Below are 18253 nucleotides of genomic sequence, written 5' to 3'. Positions count from 1 at the left end.
GTATCCGCATCTGATCTTCAAACATGGTCCGTGGATATAAAATGGATGTCCACAGATTTGCAGGACTCTTAACTTGAATCATGTAAAACTAGACTGGATAAAGCACTGGAGAATGTATTGTAGGGAACAATTCTTTACTGGCCTGGGGCTGAAATAGAAGATCCCAATAGGGCTTCTCCATGTAGCTTCCAATTCTATTGGCTGAGACAACGTTGGGTTGTGCTACACCTCTACCCCAATATAACACTGTCCTCGGGAGCCAAAAAATCTTACCGCGTTATAGGTGAAACCGCATTATATTGAACTTGCTTTGATCCGCCGGCGCGCGCAGCCCCGCCCCCCCGGAGCGCTGCTTTACTGTGTTGTATCTGAATTCGTGTTATATCGGGTCACGTTATATCAGGATAGAGGTGTACTTGGATTTCAGTGGGATCTTGAGAGATGCAACTAGGTAACCAGTTCTGCGTTCTTCTGATTCTTTGTACCACTACTTTTAGTTCGTTTTTTTCCCTTTGTTTCAGAAATTGCACCCATGATGGCAAAGACTATCAAAGCATTCAAAAACAGGTTCTCTCGAAGATAAGCTGCCCGGGAGAGAGATGGGAATTCCTCTCTTGTGGGGGAGCGGCATTGAAGGTGGAGGGGAAGGAAGGCACCCAAGGAGCTCCGAGTCCTTTCCTCAACATGCTCCACGGAGGCTGCAGCAGCTGTGAGAGGCTTAAAAAACCTGTACAAGGATGACAGCACAGTATTTTTCAAGCCAACCCTCCGGTCCCTTTCTCTACCTTCCCTGCCTTGCCTCCAATTTCTATCAAAAACACCATGTTCAGAATTATAAAACCTTTAGAAAATGTGAAGTCTTGGTATCTGCTGAGAAGGGAAGGTCCAGAGACTGACGTTGCTATTTAACCTCTTAGTAAATTTACAAAATGGTTTTAATTTAATATTTCCCCCCGATATTGTTTGTCACCTGCCCAGCCCCACCCCACTCCTGGTAGAAGGACCTGCCTCTTTCCCGATGATTTGAGTTGGAGCCACTTCCCTCCATGTGGATGCCGTTACAATGGGAGCCTCTTCCTTGATTTCACGCCCACAACATGTCAGCTCCTATCGGGGACATATGGGACAGGTAATGCTGGAGGCCAGTCTGCTCACCAGTCCTTCAACGGGCTGGGTCGGGTCTGAGACATCACTCTCCAGTCGTGTACGTTCATGAATCTCAGCTCTCAGCCTCTCTGATCTCCTTGTACAGATGCTTAAAACTGTTGTGTGGGAATTCTGAGAACTGCTGAGGTCCCTTCTCCCACTGTTGTTCTCTTCTTCTTCTTCAGCTTATTGGAACGACACAAGAATTCTTTGGGAGAAATATCACTGTGCCGAAATTGAAATTTTAATCGCTCTTTTGGGTTTTAGATTGGTCTCGGACTCTGGAAGCCAAAACAATTTTAACGAAACCAATGAAGGAATTGGTTTTCTTTCTTTTAGCAGAAGGAAGCAGCTTTATCTAGTTTCCCAAGCATCACACAGCATTGGAAAGGATTTTCTGAGTCTAAAAGCTGGCACTTAAATCCTGCCTTTTCCCCTGTAAATTACTGCTGGAAAAAGCAAAAGCTTCAGTGTGTTTTATTTTATTTTTTTTTAAAGTAAAACCACTTCATGGGGAAAGTGAATCATGTCTTATGTTGGTGCAAACTCTACAGTACAAATTCAGAACCCATGGTGATTGCAGCCGATGTCTGAGGGGAAAATCCCAGCTGTGGAAGGGAGGGGGTGAGGTTTTACCTTTTGAGTGAGCAGCCTCTGTTGAGATTGGTTGAAAAGTAACTAGGGGACTTTGGAGCAAAATTCCATCATGAAGGTGGTCATGGGTAATGATGCTGGGACTGTGATTTCAGTTAAATGAGCAGAATTTCACTATGGCTGCAGCTGCTTCTGGCACAGTTTCAAGTGAGTGACACTACTAGGAAGTCACTGTAGGTTATAAAATCCTTATGGCCGCCAGTTCAGCACAAGCACTGAATCTCTCTCAACAGATGTGAAAGCAAGTTTACCTGGAGCACTGCTGGCAGAGGTTGGACTGGGTTAGAGCTGGTAGTGCTCTGAGGGAACCTGTCCTGCTGTTGATGGATCAAGCCTAACTGATGGGCTCTGTAACTGGATCTGGACATGGAAACTGTCCAGATCTAAGACCCATTTGAAGTGCTCCTAAATGCAACTGCTGTCTCTGACTCTGGAGGACATTCTGCTCTCCTTGTAGGAAAGGAGGCAGGGCCGGTTGCTGCTCTTGGTGGTAGCTGCTCAACAGCATTACCATCTTTTCTTGACTGGAAAACCCTGGACAAGTGGACTTGGCTGTGTATGCTGGCCTGAGGGAACTTTGCTGTGAAGTGTATACCACAGAGGACTTGGGGGCGGGGGTGGGGGAAACCCTTTATGCTTTGGGTTGTCTATTTAGGCATTTGAACATCATGGAAGCCCCAGTTTTTAATTTTGAAGATCTTGGAAGAGTTTTCTCAGAATCTCGTGTGCCGTAAATTTGTTAAAGTCCCAGACGCTTTAATCTTGTTACTGTGCAGCATTTCAGTGTGTATTGTGCTGTAAAATAATGCCTTTTTCCTCTTGCATTTTGCTGTATTTAATTTGCTGTATTTTTAATTAGGTAACAATATATAATCTTCTGCCAACTGTTGTGCTACCATTTATTTCTGTTTTTTACTTGGGGTGTGGGGAAAAGGGAAGACTCGTCTGTGTCTGGGCCACGGTGGAGCCACGTTTAAAGAACCTTGGGTAAATCTGAGAATTCTCTCGGGCACCATTAAATTGCTACCTAGCATTATTACAGTTAGATATTCATGTCTGGACTGTGGGTACTACTTTTAGCTGTGCAGTGGGTATATCATCCCATTCAAACCAGTTCTCTCTTTGCAGACCCTGCCACCTGTCAGTATTTTAGCCTAGTTTGGTGGATTTGTGGGGAAAGATACAATACAAATATTGTTGCCTCTAATCCCATAATATTTCAATCCACTTTCTCAATGAGGAACAGATCCTTCTTCACATGAGACCAACACTCATCTCGCCCCTGCAAGGTTCTCTTTCTTTTTTTCAGTCAGACACTAAATCTCCCAGGCTGAAAGAACTGGAATGCTTTTTACTGAGGGGGAGGAATTATTTTAGTGAGACACGAACTAAGCCAACTGTAGAATAAAATTGGTTTCTCAGTTTCCAGTCTCTTCCAACATTCAACATGTTAAACTTGTGCAATTTTCTGTGCTATACTGTGTGCAAAGAAACCATCCAGGACCCAACACCTCCTTTCTCCACCTCCCCCCCCACCTCCCTTGAGTGCTTTGGCTGGGTGGGATGAGTGACGTGGGCAGGAGGGAGAGTTATGCTGATTTGCATTTGTACTTTGATCCCCAACTGTGTATATACAATTTTCTATGTTACTTTTTTGTGGTAACTACGGAGATTAATATTTTAATTAGATAAGTTATATGAAAAGAAGAAAATCATGTCTCAATAAAAGCCAAAACACTGGACAGTGTCTGTCTATTCCTTTCTGGCTCTGGGTGATAACTGAACATAATGAAATAACAAATTAGAAAGTATGATTGTTTGGTATTGCTGATGAGCTGAAGTTTGCTTTTTAATCTGACAGCCCTATTTCCTGTTTACTTTTCATTCTCAAAAGTCCCTTCTCTAGAGGTTATAAGATACATGGATGGAAACTGAAAAGCTTTGGCAAATAAGTGTGAAATCCTAGGCTTGCAACAGAATCTAAGTGGTTGTCACATTTTCAGATCCTTTCCTCTTTATCTGCCACAGCCTGAACCAACGATCATAAATTGATATTAAAAAACACCTTTTAAAGCAATATAAGAAAATGGCCTCTCCAGGTGTACGTGGGAATGGCTGGTAAGAGAGGAAGGGACAGAACCATGAGTCTGCCTGGGGCTGCTAAGAAAAGAAACGGACTCCCCCTTGGGAGGGCCTGCTCCTGCAACCTATTAGTTACATGACTATTTCTGAGGGAGTGAGCAGCTGAGTAGGGTTTGCAGGGCTGGGCATGGTCACAGTTCAGGACAACAGCATCTATTTCCCTTCAGTGGTCCAGCAAGGGGCACCCACTGCAGGCTCCCTAGCCATTGCCTCTCTTGGATGGGGATCTGTCTCTCTCCTTTCTGCTCGGGGTATGTCCAGGCTGAACAGTTCCTTGCCTTTAGTGTTATGCCCAGCAAAAAATAGTCTGCCTAAAGCAGCCTGCTTCACTCCTCTCCTCAGAGACCAGTACACAGGGTAATTGCCCTGGTTATGTTACCACACAGCTCTTGCTAAGCAAGCCTGTTTTATTAAGGTAAAAGCACTACAGAGAAAACATTAAAACCAATAAAAGAACCTACACACATGCTAATTAGTGTACAAGAGATTCCCCCCCCCACACACACACAATTCCAACATGGGCTCTGGCTGCAGCAGTCCTCCAAACCCCCACATGAGATTTCCTGCAATTTTAAGCTCACCATATGCATTGTTCAGAAGGGGAAACCAATTTTATGGGGCTTCAGTAGGCAAACGTCCTTCCATCAGAATAGGGGCCTTCCAGGGACCCTGTCCCTTTGCTGGATTGGAAAGAAGGCCCCGAGTACTTGTCTACACTTCAAGCTAAAACCACACAAACCACAGTAGCGCCTCAGCATAGCCACTACAGTGATGGGAGGGAGTCTCTTGTCACTGTAATTAATCCATCTCCCCAAGAGGTGGCAGCTGCACCTCTTGGGGAGATGGATTAATTCTTCCACCAACCTTGTGTTGTCTATACAGTGAGCAGGGGTGTGGGTTTTTCATACCCCTGAGCAGTGTAGCTGGGTCAATCTAGCTTTTTAGTCTAGATCTGGCTTTAAACTCAGGTTATTTATCCCAAAATCCTTTGTCTGCTGGTCTCAGAGAACCCAGTGTGAACCTTTGAAGAGACTGGGTGGGTGGGTAATCAGCCAGACAATGGATTCCCTCCCCAGGGCAAAGCTTCAAACCTCTGATAACCAGAGGACTTACATTCATATTCCTCTTTCTCCTAAAGAAGTTAGGTACAATGATAATCACACAAACAAATGCATTTCTTATACAATGGACCCAAAATATATTAAATTTGATTCAATAAGATTTATCCAGGATATTGTTACATCTGTCACAGACCTTGATGCTGCAGTTCACAGTAACCATTCTGTAGGGCTGTTACAGATTGAACAACCTAATATACCAAAGTACTGCAGTTTCTCTTTAAAGCCGGGGTGGAGGGCACTGAATATATGAAGTAGCTGAATGTCTTTGTAGCTGAAAGTGGCTGATATCTAGTTCAGTGGTTCTCAACCAGGGCTGCACGGACTCCTAGGGGTATGCACAGGGTCAGATTAAGGTGATGAGGGGCCTAAATACGAATTACATATTGCAAACAAAATTATGAAGTCATCACACATTTAGCTACATACATATTTATGTAAAATTAACAAGTTTATTCTACTCTCACAACACTCAATTCTTCAGATACTTCTGAATAGCACGAGGGATGCTACGCTGTCCTTCTCTTAGGCCTCCGAGGCAGTGGAGTGCCCGTCTGTATGAGGATGAACACTGCAGCATTCCCCATCCTGCTCACCTCTTGTGCTTCTATCCTCAGCTCTCCCCTGGCCCAGTGCAAAGCCAAGCCCTGCCGGTGTTTTCCCCAAGCTATGGCCTCTACACCACACAGCGCATCTCACTCTGACTGCAGTCTGGGAGGCAGCCAGCTTTTATTATGTAAAAGAAAACCACTCAGGTGTAAAATCCACTGAAGTAGAGGAAGTAGGAGTGGGGAAATTACATTGGGTGGCGTTGTATTTGAGGCTGTCTTGCTCTGAAAGCTGCCTCCCAGCGTTGCACTGGCTGAGGAGAATGTATTACTGTTTTCATATTGAACCCAAATATTATTTGTGGGCTGATACCCAGTTTGTGTAGTTAATCTCCGTGATTCACCACATCAGGCCATTCTGTCACCAAGCTCTTCCACAATTAGAATCATGGAATAGAATCACATGACTGGAAGGGACCTCGAGAGGTCATCTAGTCCGGTCCCCTGCACTTATGGCAGGACTAAGTATTATCTATTCTAGAACGTGTGATCAGCAGCTCTGACATGACGGTTTTTTTTAAGCATGAGTTCTGTGTGCACCAGCCCCCTACAGTTTGCATTTGTTTGTTTTATGCTTTCTGTAAGAAAAAAGTAACCGCTAGAAGTGACACAAATCTTTAGATGGTTGCCCAGTCATAATATTTAGCACATCTGTGCTATGTTAGCTCTTCAAAATCCCTGTACAAACATTAAACAAACTTAAGCTAAAGCCTTTCAGCTTTTGAATGACTAGTTGACAGAACAGAGCTATTCCCTGTTGTGTTCTCTGCCCCCCTGAACAAAAAGACTTCACTGAAAATCAGCAGCTTAAAAGAACCATTAAGGATCTTTCAAAAGAACAGTCCAACCAAGGCTGCTGTAGTGACACCCTTGTTACAGCGGGTCTGGTGTTTGTTTAAGGCTGGTGTAGAATGAAAGGAGAGCTTCCCGTATGTGTAAATCAAGCAGACCTTGCTTATTTTTGTCCTTAAAGTGCTCAGAGTTTAGGGGAGGAAAGTGAATGAGATTCTGCTTATACCAGATGTGAAAAAGCAGAAAGGACCCAAATCTATTCTTGTGCAAAAATCTGTTCTCCCTGAAGTCAATAAGGCTACACAGGTGTAACTGTCAGCAGGAATTGGCCTGTGTTCTCATTCCCTTCTCAAATCACATTCCAGGCTTACCCAATATTTTCCACTTGGGAAAGAAGTTAGTTTGAGTTGGGGCAGTGGTCTCAAGTGTGTCCCTTTAAAAATCCAACAGTTTACGGCTCTGGTCTGGATAACTTGGGCCAAATCCCTCTTTAATGTAATGCTATTGAAGTACGTATTTCCACCAGGGACCAATTTAGTCCCCTGCATGCGATTCCTCTTCTTGCTTTGCAGCAACCAGTGGACGAAACCACCATTTCCAGAGCGCTGCACGTTCCTGTCAGTATCAGTGATGCTTAAAGTGCAGCCAGAGCTGGGAACAAAGGTGTGACGCAATCACTGTTCTCCCAGATGGAGCATGCTCTCCGAGCGGCACAAAAAGGTTCTGAAGCCAATCGAACAAAATAAAAAATTGATTAAAAAGCTGTCCCTGTCAATGGTGACTAGGAATCAATTGGCAAGAAGCAGCACTGCTGTCCTACCGAACAACAGTTCCAGCTAGTGTTTCACTCTGCCATTTAAAACCTATGGAGTTCGGTTTGCAACATTAGAAATCGGTTTGCTAAGCTGGCAACGTCAGAAATTGCCACTTAACAGACTAACAACAGGCTCATCCGTTATCCCGTCTGGATTCCTGCCTAAGTTGGTAACTACAGAACATGTGAACCTCCATAGTGAGCTGGCTTCTGCCCCTGGTTGTTTCTAACCCAGTGGAGTTGCTAATGTATTACTTGGGTGCAGAATCGGATCCATTAGCCTAGTTGCAAAATTGTACAGAAAACTACGTTTTGCCCTTAGCCCCTGAGCAGGGTATCAGCTGTAGTAGCTGGAGCAGTAACCCTTTTCCTCTTCCCCTAGCAAGTATCAGAGGGGTAGCCGTGTTAGTCTGGTTCTGTAGAAGCAGTAAAGAATCCTGTGGCACCTTATAGACTAACAGAAGTTTTGCAGCATGAGCTTGCATCCGAAGAAGTGGGTATTCACCCACGAAAGCTCATGCTGCAAAACTTCTGTTAATCTATAAGGTGCCACAGGATTCTTTACTGCTTCCCCTAGCAAGTGTAACTGTAAATGTTACAGGTTACACAGCTAATCTGTCTGTCTTTAAACCTACAGGAGTGTTTTGCTATTCCGAGCTAAAGCAACCAGAGCACCACTCTGTACAGCATCTCCCAGGCCAGCCTCTACTAACTACTGAATTAAGCTTCTCAGAGAGGGAGCTTGTACCTGTGGGGATGGTTATTAGTCCCGTAACTGATCTAGCCTGACAGAAATGCTGTTAGCCTCAGTTTACAGCCACGGAATCTGAGCCAGTAGAAAATAGGAAGAAGGCCGCTCTCATTCCTGTCACCAATTCAGTTCCTTCCCCACGTGCTGAAGAACTCACTGCCACCGTCTAGCAGGGACGGAAAGAGCTTAGTAAGAGCAGTAAAGTGCAGGCCCCATGACAACATGAATAGCTGCAGTAACAGTGCATGGGATACACCTGTATCAGGGTTTAAACGCTGAGAGTACCTGGCGCTTACCTGTCCCTCCCACCCCACTGCAGAAAGCCACCTTCTTGCCCTTGCCCCTTTGCTGAACTTTTAGTACCTGCCTGCCCCTGCCCCCTTCCCGCTGACCCCTGGGCATTTGCTGTCCCCTCCCGCACCCCCCTGACTTATGGGCAGCTACTACCCTCCTGTCTGCTGAGTCCAACCCCTGAGCACCTGCTACCTCCCCCACTACCTGCTGCCCTCCCACCCAGCTCCCCCCGCTTCCCTCCCCACTGACCCCATAGCACCTGCTGCCCTTCACCACCCCGCCCCGCTGACCCCTGAGCAACTGCTGCCCCCTGCTGCCCCGCACCCAGCTCGCCTCCCCGCTGACCCGAGCACCTGCTATCTCCCCCACTACCCGCTGCCCCCCCACCCAGCTCCCCTCCCTGCTGCCCCCTGCGCCCCTCCCCACTGACCCCATAGCACCTGCTGCCCTTCAACCCCACCCCGCTGACCCCATAGCACCTGCTGCCCTTCAACCCCGCCCCGCTGACCCCTGAGCACCTGCTGCCCCCGCTGCCCCGCACCCAGCTCTCCTCCCCGCTGCCCCCTGCTGCCCCCCACTTTCCTCCCCACTGACCCCATAGCACCTGCTGCCCTTCACCCCCCGCCCGAGTACTTGCTGCCCCCCACCCAGCTCCCTGCCCCGCTGACCCCTGACCCCTGCTGCCCCACCCAGCTCCCGCCCCGCTGACCCCTGCTGCCCCAACCAGCTCCCCGCCCCGCAGACCCCAGACCCATGCTGCCCCCCACCCAGCTCCCCGCCCCGCTGCCCCCTGCTGCCCCTAGGGTGACGGCAAGTGTGAAAAATCGGGACGGGGGTGGGGGGACAGGAGCCTATATAAGAAAAAGCCCCAAATCGGGACATCTGGTCACCCTAGCGGCGCCCCCCACCCGCGGACCCTTGGCACTAGCCCGTCCCCATACCACGTGACATGGCTGGACCAACGGCGGCGGGGCTCACCCACGGCGCATCACGTGACGGAGGAGCAGCCGAGGCTGAGCCTCCCTCCCCGTCACGTGAGGAGGCGGCGCCCCCATTACGTCGCACGCGCCGCTGCGCGTGTTTCCTCCACCCGCGCGCCAGCAGCTGGGCCATGGCGCACGGACACGGGCACGGCGCGGGCGGCTGCTGCTGCGGGGCCGAGCGCGAGGAGCCCCCCGAGCGCCGCGGCCTGGCCTGGGGCCTCTACCTGCGCATCGACCGCGAGCGGCTCCAGTGCCTCAACGAGCGGCGGGAGGGCAGCGGGGCGCGCGTGTTCCGCGCCTGGGAGGAGCGGGGGGACCGCAGCCAGGTACCGGCCGGGGGGTCCCCGCTTTTCTCATAGCGGAGCCCGAACACCCTTGCCCCGCCCCTTCTCCGAGGCCCCGCCCACTCCCCCACCATCGCTCACTAGCTCATTTGCACAGGGCGGGGGTGGGTGTCAGGGCTCCGGCTGGGGGGGCGGGCTGTGGTGTGGGGCCGGGGCTGAGGGGTGTGGGCTCTGGGAGGGAGTTGGGTGCAGGAAGGGGCTCAGGACTGAGGTAGGGGGTTGGGGTGTAGGAGGGGCCCTGGGCTGAGGGGTGTGGGCTCTGGGAGGGAGTTTGGGTGTGGGAGGGGGCTCAGGACTGAGGTAGGGGGTTGGGGTGTAGGAGGGGCTCTGGTCTGAGGGGTGTGGGCTCTGGGAGCGAGGTTGGGTGTGGGAGGGGGCTCAGGACTGAGGTAGGGGGTTGGGGTGTCGGTGGGGCCCTGGGCTGAGGGGTGTGGGCTCTGGGAGGGAGTTGGGTGCAGGAGGGGGCTCAGGACTGAGGTAGGGGGTTGGGGGGTAGGAGGGCTCTGGTCTGAGGGGTGTGGGCTCTGGGAGGGAGTTTGGGTGTGGGAGGGGCTCAGGACTGAGGTAGGGGTTGGGGTGTAGGAGGGCCCTGGGCTGCGGGGTGCGGGCTCTGGGAGGGAGTTTGGGTGTGGGAGGGGGCTCAGGACTGAGGTAGGGGGTTGGGGTGTAGGAGGGGCTCTGGGCTGAGGGGTGTGGGCCTGGGAGGGAGTTTGGGTGCAGGAGGGGGCTCAGGACTGAGGTAGGGGGTTGGGGTGTAGGAGGGGCCCTGGTCTGAGGGGTGTGGGCTCTGGGAGGGAGTTTGGGTGCAGGAAGGGGCTCAGGACTGAGGTAGGGGGTTGGGGTGTAGGAGAGGCTCTGGTCTGAGGGGTGTGGGCTCTGGGAGGGAGTTTGGGTGCAGGAAGGGGCTCAGGACTGAGGTAGGGGGTTGGGGTGAGGGGTGTAGGTTCCAGGCAGTGCTTACCTCAGGTGGCTCCTGGGACGCTGCTGACATAGTCCTCTGGCTCCTACTGTGCTGCCCCCGCAGCTCCCATTAGCTGTGGTTTCCAGCCAATGGAAGCTGCGGAGCCGGCACTCAGGGCGGGGGCAGCATGTGGAGCCCCTGTGGCCACCCCTGCACACCTAGGGGCTGCAGGGACATGACCATGCTGCTGGAGCCTGCCCTGCCTCCCCACCAGCTGGACTGACTGTCTAATGGCGGGGTGCTGTTGACCAGGCTGACCAGGATCCACCAGGATCCCTAAAAACAGACACCTGGCTCCCCTAGGAAGGGTGGGGGCTGTGGCTCCAGGTATGGGCTGCGGGGGAGACAACAGGTACCAGCAGTACCAGTGCAGCTGGATGTCACTTTAGTCTAGGGAGTCCCTAAGGTCCCCCATGTCCTGGATGGCAACGGGTGTGGCTGCTTGCGGGGGAGCCCAGCTCTGGGCCCCTGCCACCCAGTCCTAAGAACACAGGTCTGGGAGAGAATCCCCTGGGCTGTGGGGGAGTTTAGCGATCACCCCCCCACCCCTTGTCACAGCCACCCTCCATGCGATCCCTGCCTGCCTCCAGCCCTTGTGCTGGTTGGGCTCTGTGGCTGCTCCTGTTGCTCTCTCTGGTGGGGATCTGGGCACCTAGGGCTCAGCCGGCAGTGTGGGTTACACCATGGGGGAAAGTGGGCAGGGCGGGCTGAGAGATTCCAGGCTGTCTCCAGTGTCCTGGCCCCGAAGCATCAGCAATGAAGGGCCATGCTCTGGGTTTGTGGACCTCCCCGAGAGCTTAGTTCCACCTGGGACACTGACCCTTCAGGAGTTCGGTTCCTCTATTGAATCTGGTTGCTGCTTCCCAGATGATGCCAGTGCATTCACCATACCAGTTCTTCCTTGGTTTTCTTTGCTTTCTCTTTCCTCCCTTGGGTACCTGATTCAATGCTTGTTTGGCATTGACTGTTCCAGTCCCAACCCTCTGAGCCTTCTTTCTTGGTGATTTCTAACATGCCCTGCTCTGTCAGCTCCCTTCCTTTCGCATTTGTGATTTTCACACTCTGTGATGTGTAATGTCTTCCACCACCATCTGTGGCGGGCAGCCTCCAATCTGTCTTTGTTAGCCACAGCCAAGGGCCTGTCTCTGCTCTGTACAGCACCATGTTCAGTACAGTCTGACCTGTAGTTTGGTGTGGAGATCTGTTTGACCTGATGTCATTCATTCTATTTGTATACCAGCATAACTGTATTTGTTGGGCGGGGGGATGACTTTACCAAAATAATTATGCTTGCACAACCCCACTGTGGATATGAAAGTGTGATGCTGCTGATGATTTTTTTTTAACTGGTATCGTGTATTGCACTTGGGAAGGCCGGAATAAGGTATACCAGTAAAAGGGCAGTTCTGCCTTTATAAGATGCATCCACACCAAGAGCACTTGGCTATAGAGGTACGGCAATACTGTCCATGTGTGCCTAGTGTAGACATGGCCTAAGGTCATGTCTGTGCTATAGACTTCTGTTGGCACAGGCTTGTCAGTCAGGAGTGTGATGAGGTGTGATCCCTGACCCATATAGCTGTGCTGGCAGAAGCCCTTAGTACAAATAGACAGTTATACTGGCAAAGGGGTGCTTATACTATACAGCTTGTTTTGCTTGTAGAGGGGTTTTATTGTACTGGCACAAAGTGCAGCTTTACTAGTACAGTTGAATTCACACTAGGAGCACTTTGCTGGTATAGCAGACTGGCATCCCTATACCAACAGAGTGCTCCTAGCGTAGGATGACATTAGCCATAACAAAAAAAAGGCTTTGTGTCTCACGCCTCAACAGAGACTTTCTAGTGGATGCTTCAGTGGGTTATTGAATTAAATCTCTTTCTACTGAATACATTAGAACACTTACTTGTAGACAGAGTATCTGTATAAAAGCAAAAAAGAGTCCTGTGGCACCTTATAGACTAACAGACGTATTGGAGCATGAGCTTTCGTGGGTGAATACCCACTTCGTCAGATGCTTGCATCCGATGAAGCGGGTATTCACCCACGAAAGCTCATGCTCCAATACGTCTGTTAGTCTATAAGGTGCCACAGGACTCTTTGCTGCTTTTACAGATCCAGACTAACACGGCTACTCCTCTGATATCTGTATAAAATACAACTGAACTATAATTTTCAATGTAAACAAAGTTCATTGGATAATGCATTGTTCTTATTGTTCATTCATAATTCCCAAAATAAAGTAGTGCATATTAACATGGTTCCACAGTAAGTGTATTAGCACAAAGCTTCCAATGGAATGCAGATATGAACTGATGCAGAAGGAAGTGCATGGGAAGTGTAATACGCAGCATTATAGAATATTTTCATTATCTGCTTCTAAAGGATTATTTTTAATCCATTTTTCTATCTTTTAGTTTGTCGAAAGTGATGATGATGAAGTAGAACTTCTGTTTAATATCCCGTAAGTACCTGCTTGGCACCATTTCATGCCCTGTTAGCACCTGATTCACTTAGTTTTATTTGTGGCTGGGTTCTTTGCTCACAATAGTCTTCCTTGTGTACTCTTGGGAAATAAACTAGAAAACAGGTTTGGGTGATGGCAGCTCTTCTTGACCTGAGATTTACTGAATTGTGTGATGTTTAATCAAGACTAACTGGAAGATAGTTGAGGTGAAGTCACTGATTCTGTGTTTCATGGCAGGTTTACAGGCAACGTGAAGCTAAAAGGGATAATTGTGATGGGAGAGGATGATGATACACACCCATCAGAGATGAGACTGTAAGTGGAACTGGGCCTGGCCACTAGGAAAGATCATGTTGGGCAGATATTGTATAGAGTATCTCTTTGCACAGCTGTTTTAGAGCAGGGTTTTGAAATCTCTAAGCAGTGCTTTTGCCATCTCCTCAGTGATGGTCTGAGACTGAACCCATGAGTGACTCATACTAAGGGATTGTATTTTTTTACCTTGCTTTAAAAAAAAAAAAAATTAAATACTTCAGCTTTTCCTGTCCCACTGCAAAGTTCTCATTGCCCAGTGACATCAGTATTCCTATCCCTATTTTACAGATGAAAAGGACACTAAAGCCAGAGCAGGCATTGGTGTCAGTCCAAAGCAGAAACCAGGAATACCTGACTTCAGGCTAGGCTGCCCTTTCATATTGCTGAGTAGAAGCTCCTATACTAGATTAATATTAATGTAATTATCTGGTGATAAGCATGATTAAGGCCCTGTGAAAATTGTGTGTGTGGGGGGGGGCGTTAATTCATGGCAGCGTCTCAGGTAGGGGTTTGAATTTCACGGGATGTGCATGGCTGCTGAGTTCCTCCATAAACTACTGCCATTTTTCCAATGGCATGCTGGTCCTATTTCAGGAGGTAGGGGTGTGGGACATGGGGGAAGGGGGATGTCTCATCACTAGGCACCGTCCCTCTGTTCTAGCCTGGTCTGGGTCCGGGATTGGGGCCCAGATCGCTAGAGCCCTGCATGGATACAAAATTTGTATCCGCATCCGATCCACAAACATGGTCTGTGGCTATAAAGCAGATATCTGCAGATTTGCAGGGCTCTGTACAACACGCTGTGCTCCGCTGAGACCTGGGCCACTGCTGCTGCTTCCTGCCCTGGCTGGGGGAGTGATGTGGCACTGACAGGGCGTTGGGCAGGCCCCGGGGGAGATACTGCAGTGTTAGCTGGCAAGGAGCTGAGACCAGGATCCACCACTTGGAGCACTAGCGGGGGTGTGTGTGTGTAGCGGGGTGTCTAGCTTATCCCCCTGCTGGGGCAGAGCCCCCTCACAGGTCTGTTTGTGCTCCAAACAGAAGATCCCAGTCTCAGCTCTTTGCCAGCTGGTGCTATGGTGTCCCCCGCAGGCCTGCTGTGGGCCACCATGAGGTAGGCCAGGGCTCCTAATTGCCACAGGTTGTCAGTGCTGCACCGCCTCCCAACTGGCTGGCAGGACAGGAAGCAGCAGCAGTGGTCTGGACTGGAGCTGAGCTCAGGATGAGCTAGGGCCTGCCCTGGGCCAGGCAATTGTTGCTGCCAGCCTACTGCCTCAGGAGCAGCCCGATACGGTGGTTTTTCTAAGAGCTCGGAGGCAGAAGCAGGAATGTTTGAGATTATGGTACTGGGCTAATTTTACAATTTCTGTGAAATTGTGACTTATTCAGGGCCCTAATCATCACTTGGCTTTCCACTAAGGGAGCTTTTCCTACTCTGTCTCTAATGCACTGGAATCCTGACCCCTCTCTCTATAGAATTTATAGCCATGTAGGGCTGGAAGGGACCGTGGGAAGTCATCAAGCCCAGCCATCGCTGCTGGGGCAGGACCAAATAGACCTAGACCAACCCTGACAGACGTTTATCCAACCTGTACTTAAAAATCTCCAGTGATGAGGATTCCACAGTCTTCTTTGGAAACCTGTTCCAGAACTTGACTACCCCTATAGTTAGGAAGTTTTTCCTAATATCTAACCTAAATCTCCCTGGTTGCAGATTAAACCCATAGAGAACAATTGTCTTCTTTATAGCAGCCCCTAACAGTCTACACATATGTTATCAGGTTCCACCGTCCGTCTTCTTTTCCCAAGACTAAACATGTCCAGTTTTTTTAACCTTTCCTCATAGGTCAGGTTTTCTAAACCTTTTATCATTTTTGTTGTGCTCCTCTAGATTCTCTCAAATTGTCCACATCTTTTCTAAAGTGTGACACCCAGAATTGCACACACTGTTCCAGCTGAGGCCTCATCAGTGCTGAGTAGAGCAGGACATGTACTGGAAGTGCTGTGGGTCTTAAATGTCTTAAATCTACAGCTCTGTTCCTTGCTCTTGTTTACTATGGGTAGTGTGTTGACAATTCCTGATATGATGCAAGTGCTGTTTTCTTGGCTGATCCAGGTGTGCCTGCCTGCCTGCCTGCCTGCCTGCCTTCCTTCCTTCCACAGGACACAATAACCCAGTGGTGGGAAGAGAGGGGAGATAGATAAATCAATTAGCTGAGATGAATTTTAACCACTGTTGTGTTTTTTTTTTCCTCCACTCCCAGGTTCAAGAACATTCCTCACATGTCATTTGATGACACAGCCAGAGAACCAGATCAGATGTTCAGTCTGAATCGAGATCTAACAGGAGAACTGGAGTATCCCACAAAGTATGAGACGGGCTCTTCCCTTCTCTGTGGTGCATCTGTTAGGGATGCACTGGAGTTCATTCCTCCTGGAGCCAATGAGTTTGTGTTCCTTTTATCAGAGCCTACTCGTATGCTATTCAACGGTTAGAAAGTGTTAGGAGGGGGAGAGCAGTTCCTTCACTCACATCATAACATCTCATCAAATAATAGATTGTGGTTTTTAAATGCCTTTTCTGGCTCTTCCCAGCACTCGTGTTGGAGTGAGAACTCTACCTGTCCCTAAATGGTGTTGAAGACCTTTTCCCTGGGGGGAGAAGATCTGGGGTCTTGCATCCTGGAGGCTCCCCAAACTGAATTCTCAATGCCTTGTCTCCTCCACCTCTTATACCAAGGAGGACTGAAGAAGGCTCCTTTTACTGTTCTCCAATCTACCAGAGGAGTCACATGTGACACACCAGGTGCTTCCTTCACCCTCCCTCCCAGTTCTTGTTGATCCAAGGAGTGAATGGCTAAGACACCAGGTCTCCTACATGGCAGTGCTTAGTCTCCACACCCCAATAGGTTTTCCTTTTCAAGTAACACCTTCATCCTCTGTAGTGCAGAAACTGCTCCAGAAATTAGGATTTATTTCCTGGGTGACTGGTTACGTGCTGAACTCCAAACTCAGTCTCTTTTGTTTTTTCTTCCAGAATTGCTCGTTTCTCAAATGTTTACCATCTCTCCATCCACATTTCCAAGAATTTTGGAGCTGAGACAACAAAGATCTTTTATATAGGCCTGAGGGGAGAGTGGACAGAGGTGAGTGAGAGCGGGGAGAAAATGAGCAAAACACATCACAAATGCAGAAGTCGTCTTGAATTGCAACTTGTATAGTTGGGTCTGTCTAGGTGTGGTTATTTATAAGAAACTTGGAAAGAGCTATGGAGACTTTTTTTTTACTGATCAGTAACTGAGTTAATTTGCTGAACTGAGTCAGAACCCAAATAATGCTTGGTTAGTTTCCTTCCCTGTATCCAACATGAACTGCTGTGATTCTGGGAAGCTACCTGTTAAGAAGTGGGAGGTGCTGGCATTGCTGTTGGATTTATTTAAAGCATATATTTTTGTCACAGGCATGATTCTGTTAAGAACCAGGTACACGCAGAAGAAGCTGCAGGCTTGCAACTACAGATTTAAAACATTGACATAGCATAGGTTCGGCATCAATCGAGGCATGACTTGTAATGTAAAGCATTCCTTGAGCTGAATTTAGTGCCTGGGCCTCAATGGCTGGCACCAAATTCAGTTTAGGCAGATCTTGGGAAGGGTGGGAGAGACTACTTTGGACAGAAGTGAAATGGGAAGAGCTGGTCAGATTCCTTTTTTGTGGAGTAAACTGAGCTTTAATGGGACTAAATGTTTGCCTTGATTCAGGCTTATCGACATGAAGTGACCATCTGCAACTATGAAGCATCAGCAAACCCAGCTGACCATAAAATTGATCAGATCATGCCAGAGACCCACTTCATTTCCTAACAGTAGCACCAGGATGCTCCCAAAGGCTTCATTATCAATACACTGAGTTAATGGACTGACTCTGAAGAGAACAGATTCTTGGGGCGCTGGAGAGAGTGGTGAAATAACTTTTATATCTTCTTGTCTTTGCCCTGGGAAGAAGAGTGCCAATGCATGAAATCCCTTTATAAAGTTAATTGATTGCTAATGGCAATCATCTGTTGGGTGCTTCAGCACTCTGAAGAATCAGGCCTTGACATAGTGGAGTTTGTCTCCTCCACAGTGGCAACCTAGTGGCCTAATTGTTTATGTTGCCAATTGAAAATAAAAGCATATCCTCTCACTGTGTATGCCCCAAGCTTTAAGATTGGATTGTGTCTGAAATGCTGGTTATTGGAGGCAAACAATGCAGGGAAACATCCTCTGGTTGCTACTCTGTTGTTCCTGGGTGTTGAACAATTGGTGCTGGTGTGTGAAGCTTGAGCCTAACCGTGACTTGATGTAGGGTTATTGCTGTATTGAGGAGAAAGGAATTGTAAACTGAAACTTGCATCTTTACATTTCAGAGGAACAGAATCTCAATTCTGAGGGAAATCTAAAACTGGGAGAGATGCTGGATCTTTAACATATATAAAAGTGAAAATACAGGATTGTATGGTTGAGGGGGCTTTGCAGAAAGCATTCAAAGCACTGCGTATACATTTAAAGCTGTGGCTTTTTGCTAAAGGTATAGAGCCTCCACTCCATGTTAAAAGCCAGACCTGGAGACCTAGGAGTTCCTTTAGGCACAACTTTATAAGGAATGTAACTAATCTTTCCTAATAAATCTATGGCAGATGTAATTTGTTTCATTTCTTGTGTCTATCTTGACTTATGTGTAGCAGTGTACCTGTCTAGTTGCAGAAAGGGTTTAATGCAATTGAGTGTACCTCTCAGATGTGGACTGCTTTACAGCCAAACAATACTATAATTAAATACACCACGGTAACCATGCTCTAACAGTCAAAAGAGCTATGAATCTA

General features: G+C 48.5%; 2 protein-coding genes and 1 long non-coding RNA gene across 5 annotated transcripts in view; 2 read left to right on the top strand and 1 right to left on the bottom strand.

Moving 5' to 3' along the window:
* The window catches only part of ELOA (elongin A), a 37488-nt gene extending 33948 nt beyond the window's left edge, over positions 1-3540 (top strand). For 2 of the 3 annotated variants that reach the window (XM_039512008.1, XM_039512009.1), the window contains one exon: positions 522-3540. In XM_039512008.1, coding sequence (XP_039367942.1) covers positions 522-583 — 62 coding nt within the window. In that variant the 3' untranslated portion in view covers positions 584-3540. The remainder of the gene's footprint in view (positions 1-521) is intronic. The other variant, XM_039512010.1, reaches the window with a different exon arrangement.
* Positions 3541-5664: 2124 nt separating this feature from the next.
* LOC120389312 lies at positions 5665-9345 on the bottom strand. The gene is made up of 3 exons (XR_005590862.1): positions 9261-9345; positions 8023-8191; positions 5665-7183 (listed from the first exon to the last, which is right to left on the bottom strand). It is a non-coding gene; the product is annotated as an uncharacterized LOC120389312 (long non-coding RNA).
* PITHD1 (PITH domain containing 1) lies at positions 9323-18082 on the top strand. The gene is made up of 6 exons (XM_039511814.1): positions 9323-9628; positions 13025-13071; positions 13312-13389; positions 15654-15758; positions 16427-16535; positions 17151-18082. Exons 1-6 carry the CDS (start codon positions 9431-9433, stop codon positions 17250-17252), a joined length of 639 nt encoding a protein of 212 aa, XP_039367748.1. The 5' UTR covers positions 9323-9430; the 3' UTR covers positions 17253-18082.
* The last annotated feature ends 171 nt before the right edge of the window (positions 18083-18253 follow it).

The sequence above is a fragment of the Mauremys reevesii genome, linkage group 23 (genome assembly GCF_016161935.1).
Source record: "Mauremys reevesii isolate NIE-2019 linkage group 23, ASM1616193v1, whole genome shotgun sequence".
Classification (NCBI taxonomy): Eukaryota; Metazoa; Chordata; order Testudines; family Geoemydidae; genus Mauremys; species Mauremys reevesii.
Note: the sequence above shows the minus strand (reverse complement) of the source record. Positions and strands in the feature narration are given on the sequence as shown.

Bases quoted from the DNA above. Each gene is read 5' to 3' on its own strand.
- PITHD1 (XM_039511814.1), top strand. From the start codon at position 9,431: ATGGCGCACGGACACGGGCACGGCGCGGGCGGCTGCTGCTGCGGGGCC. The intron at 13,072-13,311 runs GTAAGTACCTGC...GTTTCATGGCAG, and splicing joins GAACTTCTGTTTAATATCCC to GTTTACAGGCAACGTGAAGC. The intron at 16,536-17,150 runs GTGAGTGAGAGC...GCCTTGATTCAG, and splicing joins TGAGGGGAGAGTGGACAGAG to GCTTATCGACATGAAGTGAC.